At 36.6% G+C, this 13,955-nt stretch overlaps 2 protein-coding genes across 3 annotated transcripts; one reads left to right on the top strand and one right to left on the bottom strand.

Moving 5' to 3' along the window:
• The first annotated feature begins 867 nt into the window (after window positions 1–867).
• LOC129895824 (oligopeptide transporter 6-like) lies at window positions 868–7,741 on the top strand. The gene is made up of 6 exons (XM_055971598.1): window positions 868–1,353; window positions 5,275–5,372; window positions 5,720–6,289; window positions 6,450–6,708; window positions 6,802–6,984; window positions 7,068–7,741. The coding sequence occupies exons 1-6, from the start codon at window positions 868–870 to the stop codon at window positions 7,683–7,685; spliced, it is 2,214 nt and encodes a 737-aa protein (XP_055827573.1). The 3' UTR covers window positions 7,686–7,741.
• A 263-nt stretch (window positions 7,742–8,004) lies between these two features.
• On the bottom strand, window positions 8,005–13,725 carry LOC129894121 (U-box domain-containing protein 43-like). Of its 2 annotated transcripts, none has more exons than XM_055969651.1 (5): window positions 13,551–13,725; window positions 11,727–13,113; window positions 11,181–11,484; window positions 9,778–10,265; window positions 8,005–9,246 (listed from the first exon to the last, which is right to left on the bottom strand). In XM_055969651.1, the coding sequence occupies exons 2-5, from the start codon at window positions 12,957–12,959 to the stop codon at window positions 8,248–8,250; spliced, it is 3,024 nt and encodes a 1,007-aa protein (XP_055825626.1). In that variant the 5' UTR covers window positions 12,960–13,113; window positions 13,551–13,725; the 3' UTR covers window positions 8,005–8,247. The 2 variants fall into 2 exon arrangements, with proteins under 2 accessions (XP_055825626.1, XP_055825625.1); XM_055969650.1 differs by having other exon boundaries at window positions 11,727–13,097.
• Window positions 13,726–13,955: the final 230 nt, after the last annotated feature.

Here is a 13,955-nt window from a genome sequence, read left to right as displayed (position 1 = left end):
TGTGCCTTCCCTGATTCAATCATTGTGGATTTGTGGTAAATCAACGTGTAATTCCACGAGTGTAGTCTTGGGAGAGTGGTTTGTATGCAGTGTTATCTCTTATCTTGTGACAGTTGAAATATTGTTTTTGATGGACCTCAGTTTAAGTAAAGCATATCATAATTAGTATGAAAAGAAAATATAATGAAGGAGTCATGTTGAAAATAATAGAGAAAAGAATAGTATCAATGACAAATTATACGATAACTACCGAAGCAAGCAAACATTTTCGTAATAATAAAATCAAAGAATAAGATAGTAATAACAGTGCATCAGCAATAATTCAGCGGAATTTGTTTTTTTTTTTAAAAAAAATGAAGAAGAAATGGAAGGCAATTTGTCAAAAATGTAAAGAATCGAGTTGAAAATAGATGGACTACAAGAGAAAAAACAATAGTAATTAATATCTTGAATTACTAAAAGCAACGTTTTATCATGGTAATATCCCCCACCCCCAAACCCCCAACTCCCAACCCCTCGTATTCAAATATTTTCCAATTAATAAAATATTTTAATTGTTTGACAGTTGTCTAAAAGATCAATCTCACAATTAATAACGTAATATTCATCTATTCAATTGGTTAATTCTCTACCTTAAATAACTTTAAAAAATCCACATAATCTTAAATGCTTTAAATTAATTTAACACCACACCTCATAAATCATCATTTTCTTCCCCTAAAAGTACTATTTGTGGTCAATTCTTAAGATTTTGTACCTAGCTATATATTTTTACCAAATACGTATTATATTAAGAACAAAACTTTTAATCTTATCCTTCAGTCTATATAACTAATTTATTTGGGGGGGTTTTAGAACAAGGTTTCAATGGCAGAAATACAAGTTAATGAAATGAATTTGTCCAAAGAGGAGGCTAATGACGATGAAAAGTGCCCAATTAAGGAAGTTGAAATGACCGTGTCAAAAACTGATGATCCAACAACACCTGTATTAACATTTAGAATGTGGTTCCTTGGAATCACTTCTTGTATTTTGTTATCTTTTGTGAATCAGTTTTTTTGGTATCGTACTCAACCGCTAATGATTTCATCGACAGCGGTTCAAATTGCTGTGGTGCCCATTGGGCACCTCATGGCAAAAATCATAACAAAGAGGGTGTTTTTTGAGGGCACGAATTGGGCGTTTACGCTCAATCCGGGGCGATTTAATATTAAAGAGCACGTGTTGATTACGATTTTCGCTAATGCGGGCGCTGGAACTGTTTATGCTACACATATATTGAGTTCTGTTAAGCTTTACTATAAGAGGCCACTTAGTTTTTTTCCAGCCTTGCTTATCATGGCCACAACTCAGGTAACTTTTTTTTAATGTTTTTTGTTTTAGAAAATAAAAAAATAAATCTTTTTTACATGCTTTTTGGTATTCAATGTATATTCAATTCAGAGGCAGATTCCGTTATTATATTTGATGAGTTCAAGTAAACTCAATATATTTGTGTGTGATAGAGAAACAATATTTTATTTGTTTCGATTTGTTTGGCTTAATTGAGGTATGAGGGTTAAATTAATTTATGTTATGAGGCATTGGGATAATATAGAATCTTTAATTATTTTGAAATAAAATTTACATAGTTAGAAATTACATAAAAAATATTATAAGTCACATTTTAACAATTCAAAATATTTAAAAAAATTATGATCAAAGAAAATATGCTTCTGACTGTCCAAATAGTAACAAATAAATTAAAACTCTGAGAGTACTAATTTTACTCGCTATAGTTTTACTCCCTTTGTCCCATCAAAACATTTGAACATAGTATATATATATATGTGTGTGAAAAGTCACTAAAGTTTTTTTAAATAAAACTATCTAACTTTGGTGTGTTCAATTTTTTAAAAATAAAACTTACATATACAGTAAAACCTCTATAAATGCATATGCTTGAGATTGAAAAAAAATATTCATTTATCGAGATTATTAATTTATCGATAAATGCATAAAATATTTATTTATCAATAAGTAAATATTTATTATTTTAGGAAGTATTTTGCAGTATGTGCCATAAGAAAGAAAAAAAATATTTGAATTAAGAATTTCAAAAGTTTAAATTTAGAAAACTAAAAAGTGTAGTCTTTGTATATTTATTATTTAAATCTAGGAAGGCTAAACAAATTTAGTGAAGTTTAATGTTTCTAATTGTATTCATGTATATAGAATATGAAATGTGATGGATGTTGAACATCTTTTGAACTATCCTAACGAGAATGATACAGTTATGGAATCACCTACAGAGGAAGAGATTATTCAATTTGTAATGAATAATACAACAACAACAACAACCCAGTGAAATCCCACAACGTGGGGTTTGGGGAGGGTAGAGTGTACGCAGACCTTACTCCTACCAAGGTAGGACGACTGTTTTCGAGAGACCCTCAGCTCAATAAAAGCATAGCATAAAAGCATAAAAAGAGGTCAGATAAGGCTAAGAAATTCAAAGCGATATGGAAAAACAAATAACGAAAGCGTCATAGATAAAATAGAATAATCAAAGTACAGAAAGTAATAGATATTAACAGAAATAACAGAAATTAGAGCATAAGAAATTGTAATGCGCCTACGAATAGAGATGAATAACGAGACTATGTACTAGCCTTCTACCCTAATGTGGGTCCTCCACATCATCCTATCTAAGGTCATGTCCTCGGTAAGCTGTAACTACGTCATGTCCTGTCTAATCACCTCTCCCCAATACTTCTTCGGCCTACCCCTACCTCTTCTGTAACCATCCATGACCAACCTTCCACACCTCCGCACTGGGGCATCTGTGTCTCTCCTCTTCACATGCCCAAACCATCTCAGTCGCATTTTCCGTATCTTGTCTTCCACCGAGGCCACTCCCACCTTGTCCCGAATAGCCTCATTTCTAATCTTGTCGCTCCTGGTGTGCCCATACATCCATCTCAATATTCTCATCTCGGCAACGTTCATCTTTTGAACGTGAGATATCTTAACTGGCCAACACTCTGCCCCATACAACATAGCCGGTCTAACCACCACTTTATAGAACTTGCCCTTAAGTTGTGGTGGCACCTTCTTGTCACATAGCACTCCGGAAGTGAGCCTCCATTTTATCCACCCTGTCCCAATACGATGTGTGACATCATCGTCAATCTTCCTGCTGCCTTGCATGATAGACCCAAGATACTTGAAACTACTTCTCTTTTGGATGGCCTGGGCACCAAGCATAACTTTCACGCCAACCTCCTGAGGTGTCTCACTGAACTTGCACTTTAAGTACTCTGTCTTGGTCCTACTCAGCTTAAACCCTCTAGACTCCAAGTTAAGTCTCTAAACCTCCAACTTAGTGTGAACTCCGCTACGAGTCTCATCGATCAGGACTATGTCATCCGCAAAAAGCATACACCATGACACCTCACCTTGAATTTATTGTGTCAATCCATCCATCACCAAGGCAAATAAAAACAGACTAAGAGCTGATCCTTGGTGCAACCCCATCACAACTGGGAAGTGCTCTGAGTCCCTTCCTACTGTCCTTACCCTGGTTTTGGCTCCCTCATACATGTCCTTGATCACCCTAATGTATGCCACAGGTACACCTTTAGCCTCCAAACATCTCCATAGTTCTCTCTTGGAACTTTATCGTAAACCTTTTCTAGGTCGATGAATACCATATGCAAGTTCCTCTTCCTCTTCCTCTCCCTATACTGCTTCAACAGTCTGCTCATAAGATGGATGACTTCTGTAGTTGAGCGTCCCGGCATAAATCTGAATTGGTTCTCTGAGATAGAGACGCCTCTCCTCACCCTCATCTCCACCACTCTTTCCCACACTTTCATAGTATGACTTAGTAGCTTGATACCTTTATAGTTGTTGCAACTCTGGATATTCCCTTTGTTTTTGTATAGAGGGATCATTACGCTCGACCTCCATTCTTCAGGCATCGTTGCCGTTTTAAAGATGACATTAAATAACCTAATCAGCGACTCCAAACCTACCGAGCTCGCGCTCTTCCAAAATTCCCCAGGAATCTCATCAGGTTCGATTGCTCTTCCCCAGCGCATCATACGAACAACACTCTTAACCTCCTCAACCTTAATTCTCCTGCAATACCCAAAATCGTGACGCCTCCCTGTATGTTCCAAATCTCCCAACACAAAGTCTCTGTCCCCTTCGTCATTCAAGAGTTTATGGAAGTATGACTGTCATCTCTATTTAATGAGAGTCTCCTCTACCAATACTTTTCCATGCTCGTCCTTAATGCACTTCACTTGATCCACATCGCGTGCCCTTCTCTTCCGCGCCCTGGCTAGCTTGAACAATTTTCTATCCCCACCTTTCTTTTCTAGTTCAGTTGTAATGAATAATGATGATGGGAATGATCCTGAACAAGATGATAGTAGCATGTCCCACATGTATCGTCAAAAGAGGCATTTCAAGCAATGACTATATTGTCAAACTATTTGGTACAATACGAACAAAATATTTTCGAAATTGTGTTTGATTTTCAAAAAGTTAAGGATGAGATTAATTTTGATTTTGGGGGAAGAAAAAATAATCAACTATAGAATCATATTTTAAAAAGAAATAGTTATTAGTCTAGTATTATTGACTGATTAAATATATATAAAATCTTGATGTATTCTAGTAATTATTACTTTATATTTTTTCTGTGCCTTTAATACTTTATTTTTAATTATTATTTAATGCATTTAGCGAGAATATTACTTTAATATAACCGGCCCAAGTCGGGACCGGAGAAAAATATTCATTTAGCGAGATTATTACTTTATTGAATATTACTTTATATGAACTGCATAAATAATATAAATCACAATAATTAATAATTTAAAATATTTAAAACAAATATGAAAAACTCATTTGACTCTCATGTTAGTAACTTAATGATATAAAATGAGACACAAGGAATAACAAATATTAAATTATGAACCCATATTCAAATAATGCAATGTATTCAACCTTTAAAAACTATAAAGGTTGAACACCTGCGGGTAAATCTTAAATCAAGAAACCATTAACCTTGTCTTTGTTGGTTAACTTTGTTTAAAAATTTGTAGTTATAACCTGTCTGAAATATTTTATGAGTTGATAATTTACTAGCTAATTGACACAAGTCACTAAAGCTACGTTCTTTCATTTACCCTCTTTATAGCAGTATACTCTCCGGATCTCACTTGTGAGAATATATTTGATATATATTGTCGTTGTTATTGTTTATATATCTACAAATGGCAGATGTTAGGTTTTGGTTGGGCTGGTATTTTCCGGAAGCTTCTGGTTGAGCCAGCAGAGATGTGGTGGCCAGGCAGTTTGGTTCAGGTCTCCTTATTCAGGTATATATGCATTGATTTATTTTACATCATCATTCTATAATGTATTGACCTGTAATACTAGATTAATTACTAGTTTTATCAGGTTATCTATAGATTTGATTTTAAATTTGATACAAACTATCAGAATACCTAAAAGATAATTACAAGTAACCATCACTAGAAGTGGTACTAACAACATGGAAAATATAATACATAACATGTTACAACATGTTAAAATACACTCATATTTTATAATATTAATGTATGTAAGTTGAATACTAAAGATTCACTTGTATGTAGTATTTATTGTGTAAATATTTTATACATGAGTTGGTACTTAGTATGTACGCCATTGTATAATTGTGCAGGGCTTTGCACGAAAAGGAGAACAGATCAAAAGGCGGTACAACACGGATACAGTTCTTCCTCATAGCCTTAGTTTTCAGCTTTGCATACTACATTTTCCCTGGTTACTTTTTCCAGATATTGACATCATTTTCTTGGCTCTGTTGGTTTGCTCCCAAATCCATATTTGTTCAACAATTGGGTTCTGGTATGCATGGACTTGGGATTGGTGCCATAGGATTTGACTGGACAACGATTTCATCGTACCTTGGAAGTCCTCTGGCTAGTCCATGGTTTGCCACTGCCAATGTTGCAGTTGGTTTTATACTTGTAATGTATTTGATGACTCCACTCACTTATTGGTACAACGTTTACAACGCCAAGAATTTCCCAATTTTCTCTTCTAACCTCTACACGCGAAATGGGACGAAATACAACACTGATGGAGTCATTGATCCACACTTTCAGCTTGATTATGCTGCCTATAATCAATATGGTCAGTTGCATTTGAGCACCTTCTTTGCCATGACATATGGTCTTGGATTTTCTGCTCTTGGCGCTATTCTTGTGCACGTTTTTCTCTTCCATGGAAGGTATGCATCGCCTGATAATTGAATTCTAGAGCCCTTAAGAGATCGTTGCACGACTAGTAGTGATTAAGTTCTCTTCTTTTTTTTTGCTTCTATATAAGTTATCTTGATTGAAAGAATCATAAGTCATCTAGAAGGGTGTCTAAAATTTGATATTTTGCAGTGAAGTGTGGAATGGATTCAGAGAAGTATTCGAACATCGAAAAAAATCAGATGTGCATACAAGGCTAATGAAAAAATACAAGCAGGTTCCTATGTGGTGGTTCCATATTGTTCTTGTGGTAAACATGGCATTGATCCTCTTTATTTGTCAGCATTATCTTGAAACATTTCAATTACCTTGGTGGGGTGTCTTGCTAGCTTTTGTTATAGCCTTTGGTTTCACTCTACCCATAGGAATAATAGTTGCTACTACGAACCAGGTAATTCAATCACCCGAAAACTGAAATCTCTTTTATGTTGAAATTAGTATGTCGTGTTTGTGTCGTTTTGACATTATTTCTGTTTTGAATCAGCAACCAGGTCTTAATATCATCACAGAGTATGTTTGGGGGTATATATACCCTGGCTACCCTGTGGCTAACATGTTGTTTAAGGTGTATGGGTACATTAGCATGTCCCAAGCTCTTAGTTTTGTCTATGATTTCAAGCTTGGTCACTACATGAAAATTCCTCCAAGGGCGATGTTTATGGCACAGGTAATTAGGTCCTCTTGTACTAATGCTTGGTGTGGACAAGAAAGAATTGTTTTCTGAATTCTAGACTTGTATTTTCTTTTCAGATGCTGGGCACATTCATATCAATAATCATATACACAATTACTGCATGGTGGCTCATGGAAACAGTGCCAAATCTCTGTGACACCTCCGTGCTACCAGACAACAGCCCGTGGCAATGTCCAATGGACCGTGTTTTCTATGACGCCTCTGTTATCTGGGGGCTCATTGGGCCAAAAAGAATATTTGGATCACTTGGTGTTTACTCCAATGTCAATTGGTTCTTTCTGGGAGGAGCCATTTCCCCTATATTAGTTTGGTTGGCACATAAGATTTTCCCTAAGCAGAAATGGATTGCCCACATACACATGCCAGTACTACTGGGCTCAACAGCCATGATGCCTCCAGCAAGCTCGGTGAACTACACGAGTTGGCTGATTGTAGCCTTCCTTTCCGGTTATGTTGTCTACAGACGTTGGCCTCACTTGTGGGAGCGTTACAACTATGTTTTATCCGGTGGCCTGGATGCTGGAACTGCTTTCATCGCGGTCTTGTTGTTCATTGCATTACAATCGAAAGATATCAGTGTCGTCTGGTGGGGAAATAATATAGATGGATGTCCATTGGCTGCTTGCCCCACGGCTAAAGGAGTTCCTGTTAAAGGATGTCCAGCCATACTGTAATTTCTTGTAGCAGTATATCTTGAAGTTATTAGTTTCTATACTAGTTTATGAACTCATCAGTCTTTTGCAACATCTTGTACAATCTCTTTCTGAACTTGCAGTTGTTAATTTAGGAGTTCATTAAGATTCCAAAATCTTTTTAGGCTTATACTATCAGTTTTAGCGTTTTTTTGACATCAAACTTTCTTTATTCTTCTCTTATTATTTCATCACATCACCCTATGGCCATTTAATTTGAGGAAATGATCTCTTATGGCCGAACGTGAGAGAGGAAAGCTAAGGGACCAAGTCATGACTTGAGAAGTACCAAATAAATTGATACATTGAAACAGAACATGACAATTACTCATCCATCTTCAAATCTGCTTTTACACTATGAGTCCGCACAGGACTAGTGGCAACACTAAACTTTACATAGGAAAGACTAGGATTCATATTTGACAGATCCCATTCTAAAATGTGCGTGTATTAAACAGTTCGAGATACGAAAAGGGAAAAACCAATGGCATGAATGTGCTATGCTTCAGTGTAGATGATCTACTCATCCCATGCTGAAAGTCCGTTAGAAAAAGGAAGACTGCTCAGGAAGCACATTCAAGTGAGCGAGAACTTTAGCAGCTAAAGATTTCATGTCACTTCTTCCTTTCTGAGTGATTTCCACAAGTGGCATCTGGGCTGATGTCCCATATTTAGGCTTCAATTCTATCATTCGAAATATCCTCTCCAAGGCCTTGAGAGCTTTTTCTTGTAAGATGATAGAGGATGAGCTCAATAATTTTATGATTGGAGAGATGACATTGGCTTCTGAAAGTACCTTAGAACCATTCTGCAATTGTTCAGCTTCAATTATTGTCAAGATTGCATCTAAAGAAGCTTCAGCAGCTGCAGGATCTGGCTCATCTAACACTTCCCCGAGGGGTGTGAGAGCATTAGCCTCTAAAAGACAGAACGAGGATTCCACACTGCAAAATCCTAGGTGCACGGGACAGTTTTGTGTCGGTGAGGCAATACAGCAACTTAACATCCAATTTTTCCTAGCTGGCTGCTTGCTCAGCCTTTTTGAGCTTTCTGAAAACTGCTTTAAAGAAGTAGCTGCACTTTTTTTGGTTAAACAACTGCCTGATGCTAGTAAGGATACTAGAAGAGGAATAATACCGGTTTCAGCAACTTGTGTTTGTATTTCTGGATTTGTTGGAACAGTAAAACGGCAAAGGGCTCCAGCAGCATTCTCTACAACTGCATTTCTTAGTGACGCGTTGTCATTTCTACCACGCAGACAGCCTAAGATGACATCAAGAGCCCCAGCATCAAGAAGGTGCTGGGACATTGAACAATCTTGAGGAAGATGGGAGATTATTCCCAACGCAGCAGCAGTCTCTTCTTCATTTTCTGAAGTTCTGATGATCCGTACCAAGTTCCCAATGCAGGTATTGGTTACATGCTCTAAGAGTATATCATCATTACCATCTTTTGCCAATAAATAGAAGAGTTTCACCGCATCAGCCCGTACCTTATGGTCATCAAGCTCACACAGGTAGACTAGGACCTTAATTGCAGAAATCTAGACAATGAAACAATTAGTGAAATGACAGTTGTTGAAGTCCGAAGTCAAATTGTTTTTATATATATGAACTTCAATCTGACAATAATGTGAAATCTAATTAAATGATGGTAAAGGAGGAAACACTTGTTCAAAGACTTCCAATCACTAGCCTGGGGCTGACGAGATGAAAAAGAGAGCAATCATGAAACTAATATGAAAAGGAGATCTATACCTACTAGCAAGTTAGACAGCAAAATCTTAAGAGAAACTAAAGCATCAGAGCTGAAATGCTTCCAACAGCTTGATAATGTTTAAACTTTTGGTAGTCCCTTAATTCTAAACTTCCCTTATAATACAACTCAAAGCTTCAATGTCTCTTTCCTAATGAGGATCATAAGTTTACAGTTTAAGGTAGTTACATTTAGAGGGAATTGTGTTCTTCTAGAAGTTTATGTCTTGGGGGATGGACAAAGCCATAGCGTGACAATTTATAGTCAATTCTGCTAGCTTGTGCAAAAATATTGAAGATACTTTATCAGATCTACACACCTGTCTCAGTTTAGTCCGGATATCAGAACCAGCAGGAGATTGGCACATTGCTTGAAAGATACGAAGAATGCTTTGTTGCACATTAGATCCAGTCAATGATACAAGAGAAAACAGTTTAAAGATGTCGTCATGAGACTCCAACAATGAAACCTGCACATCCTCTGATCCTTGGGAATTTTTTGATATGGCAAGTTGCATAATTGTTGCTGCAACATTTTCCCGTATTTCTGTTGACAAGGTGTGACAAAATAGTAGTTCGAATAGCAGGTCACTGACACCTTCCTTTATCATCAACTGACCATTTTGTGGGACAGTTGAAAGGCTTTGAAGTGCTTTGACAGCAATGATTTTCATCTCTGTATTGCTATGCGAGAGAAGTTCAAGAAGTGGCTTCAGTGCCCCTTTTTCTGTGAGGGACAACTTAATATGGTCACTCAACTGGATGTCTGACAAGGTCTTGGCCATGATAATACGCTTACTTTCAGTTCCTGCACCAATTAGATAGACCTTTAGAACTGTGTTTGCAGCTTCTGGAAGTAGTTCCGAATTCAAACAACCATCATTGATCAGCATAAAACCTGTCTTTTCAAATTCATATTGCATAAGTCATCTGTCACTAGTTGCGTCTACCTGACATTAGGATTTCATTCTAGAATTGCATGTCATGCCATCCCACATAACTTATTGGTCCATACCCTTTTTGATGTCTTAACTTTGGATAAGATATCAGAGTGCTAACTTTCTTGCATTAGTTCTTTATTTAGCCTAATTTCCAAAATGGATACGCTTTCTCTTCCAATCAAACCGAAATGGTTAGGTACCTTATGATTGCTATGAATGGCAGACATCCTAAATCTCCGAGACGGTTCAGGAATGCTTAAACCATGTCCACAACATAATTTATTCTTTATATGTAAACTTGCAGCTAAAATAGAGCATAAATGCTCAAATAATGTTCAGGACTTGCTGTATTGATTTAAAGTGGATCCAAGAAAAGAGTATTATTATCATCTAACATGACCAATGTGTTGGGTATGCTAACAAAGTTCCACATTGGTAGTTGAAAAGAAGCGACATATAAGGTAGGTGTTACATGCTCTTAATGGTGTGAGGTCTTTTGCGGAAAATAGTGCAAGCTTGGCCCAAAATGGACAATATCACACCATGTTAAGAGTATCTTTGGATTGTTTTAACCCTCAACACCGTGTGTTCCAGTTGTCACACATAAGTTTGTTTGTTCATCATGATGCATTGATAAAGTGCCTGCTTGACCATACACCACATCCAAGAAACATCCGAAAGTACAAAAAAAGAATGATCATAGCCTAACTATGCAGTAACCTTTGGTCTAAAATATGTCATCCTTTTCAACTGTAAAATTTGATAGTTTGTTAAGAATATACCTGAACATAGATGCTGTAGTAAGGGTGCACAATAATTTAATCTTGCCATCTCAATAACATTCTGATCAAGAAACGAGAGATTCTCTAAAATCTCACTTGCATACTTCGCAGCTACAGAGTCCTCACTATTCATGAAAGTAACAAGTAGAAGGATGCAACCCTGGACACTGCCAATCAAGTTCTGAACTACACTACTTCTGGATAGCTCCAAAAGCAGCTGCAAAGCCAATATGCTTTCTTCAGGTTTGCGTGCAAGAGATCGCACCACCAACCCAATAGCATTATCTACTGTACCTATTCTTTCCTGCCAGGACAACAAGATAAGATAGATTTAAATCATTTGGAATAAACCCAAAAGTTTTCCTCTTATTAAAGTCTAACACTTAGTAGAACATGTATCCATTTGATAACACTATCTATCTGTGGAAATTGTGTGAGATATAAGTGAAATTTGAACAAATGCCATGGTGCTATTGATGTATATGCATTATTGGCTGGAGTAGAATTTGTAAAAGAGAATTGTGAAATGTGTACACTAAACAGTACCTTGCCTTCTTCACTATCCTTTGCGAGAGTGTAAAGTATCATTAAAGCATACTTTCTTATCTCGGTATTATTTACACGTAGAAGATCTATAGTAACTGGAACGTAATTTTCCATCACTATCCATTCTCTCTGCAACTCACTTCTTACACAAAACTCCAGCAACTTCTGTAAAGATTGAAGCACTTCTTCCTCATTGTTTGTTTGAATTTTCAGTTTTAGTGAAGCAATGGTGATCATGATGTTTCTGTTTTTCCATTCTTCAATTGACTGACGCAGTGTCTTATTGGACCGAAGATCTGACTTTTTCAAGTGATCTTTTGTCAAGGGACACAGCTTATTGCCCTCTGCTAACCACTTCTCGATCGCTGTCCTTTCAAATATCTGCCCAGAAGAAGTCTCCACCGGATCTTCCATGACATCTCCAGTAATTGGGCAATAAAATGACTGCAAAGGTTCTAATGGTTGCCTACCCAAAGAGTTTCTTTTAGCCAAATAATTTGTCTGTTTTTCTTCTGCAGTTGTAAGCAAGTCAGCCTTGCCAAGCAATAGAATGATCTCTTCCATCCGTAATGTCTCCGTCAGGTTCTTCCCTTGTTCACTACTTGCAATTTCTGCCTTGAATTTTCCAAATTCTATCTTCAGCACTGACTGCTCATTTGCTATTCCAACAGCTCTAGCAATAGAAATGAGCAAATCATTTGCATAGGATCTATCAATATTCCTCTCTTGTATCCCTGATTCAATTTTCTCCGAAACTTCTTCCTCCTCAATAGAGATTTCATACTCAGTATCCAGCATGTTCTTGCATAGATCTTTAAGCTGGTCAGTGATTTCTGGTAAAACATTCAGATGTTCCGAAGTCATTAGCAACAAAGTCCGACTAATATACCTCGTACTACTCTCAAAATACTTGACGATTCTCCTACAATTTAATAGGAGATAGATTTTGTTCCTATTTCTGCAATCCAAAGCTAGTTGTTTGATCACTTCTATCTCCAACTTGAGATCCTCAAAAGCAGGACTTAAGTTATTGATTTTACTAGTTTCAGACTTTGATAACTCTTTTAGGACCAAAGCAATCTTCTCCAAGAATTTTGAAAATTTATTGAAGTTCTCCTTCTGCACAACAACAGAATTTGCAGCCTCTATTATTTCAAATATAAGTCGAGTTATCTCAGTGACAACTTCTGAAGCTGGGACGAGAAAAACATTGGTGGATGGATCCTCTGGCATGATATCACAATTAGTAAGGTAAAAGCAAAGCCAAATCCCTTGATCCTCCTTTATGTTAGCTCATTAGATAGCCAAACTTTAGCCCTTCCGGTGAACATGTAACAATAGAATATCTGTGTTAAGATCCCACAGGAATACCTGCATCAATTTCCATCTTCACAACATCAATGCAAAATTTTCAAGTGTGTTTCATACAGTTGAATTTCAGCACTCAAAACTTTGATTTTAGATTCCAGCAAAGATGATGTTGTTAGATTTATTTTTACTTACCAGTTTAATTTTCAAAATATCTTCTATGAACAAAGAAAGTGTCTCAGTTAATGTCTCTGACTTATAAAAAAATTACTGAAGACACAAATATACAAACACCAGATGCAACAATTTCTTTGGTTTCCAAGATAATTGGGCAGCCCAGGTCGGGGAAGGGCCAGTAAATTTCATTCAGACATTATTGTTTGTTCCAATCGAACATTTTGAACAAATTTCTGGAAAAACTTGTGTGTGTTGTCTATTGCCTATTACATAGTATACAGAACCCAATGAATATCAGTTGAAGTTGCAAAGAAGCAATCATTAAGAACAGTAAGGTACCTCTATATATTTATGTGCAGTTGAAGGAAGCAAATTCTGACCCCGGCCGTTAATAATTTCCCAGTTGTTTCCCTGAATTTTGATTCTGACTTTGCCACAAGAGTGAAATAGGATTAACAAAAGAGGCATTTTCTCTTAATTTGTCACTATGCAAAGTCAAGTAAACGTAAATGGCAGAATAAACACGGCAATGACCCATGAATTGAAAGTTCAATTTAATGGACTGGCCCCTACAACGGGGCCTCCCGCCAACTTGCTCGTCTCATTTCTTTTTTTTTCAATTTCGACTAAATTCAAATTTATTTATGGCACAACTCGAATTTTTTTTTAGAGGCCCTCCATATTTATTTTCATCTTCCTCTTAAAAACTATTATGGCCTTATTTATATCTTTAATAAGTAGTAC

Source organism: Solanum dulcamara, chromosome 7 (assembly GCF_947179165.1).
Source record: "Solanum dulcamara chromosome 7, daSolDulc1.2, whole genome shotgun sequence".
NCBI lineage: Eukaryota > Viridiplantae > Streptophyta > Magnoliopsida > Solanales > Solanaceae > Solanum > Solanum dulcamara.
Note: the sequence above shows the minus strand (reverse complement) of the source record. Positions and strands in the feature narration are given on the sequence as shown.

Excerpts from the sequence above, each read along its gene's own strand:
- LOC129895824 (XM_055971598.1), top strand. The coding sequence starts at position 868 with ATGGCAGAAATACAAGTTAATGAAATGAATTTGTCCAAAGAGGAGGCT. Across the intron at positions 1,354-5,274 it reads TTATCATGGCCACAACTCAG|ATGTTAGGTTTTGGTTGGGC; the intron begins GTAACTTTTTTT and ends TACAAATGGCAG. Across the intron at positions 6,709-6,801 it reads TAGTTGCTACTACGAACCAG|CAACCAGGTCTTAATATCAT; the intron begins GTAATTCAATCA and ends GTTTTGAATCAG.
- LOC129894121 (XM_055969651.1), bottom strand. The coding sequence starts at position 12,959 with ATGCCAGAGGATCCATCCACCAATGTTTTTCTCGTCCCAGCTTCAGAA. Across the intron at positions 11,485-11,726 it reads AGGATAGTGAAGAAGGCAAG|GAAAGAATAGGTACAGTAGA; the intron begins GTACTGTTTAGT and ends TTGTCCTGGCAG. Across the intron at positions 9,247-9,777 it reads TCCGGACTAAACTGAGACAG|ATTTCTGCAATTAAGGTCCT; the intron begins GTGTGTAGATCT and ends TTCATTGTCTAG.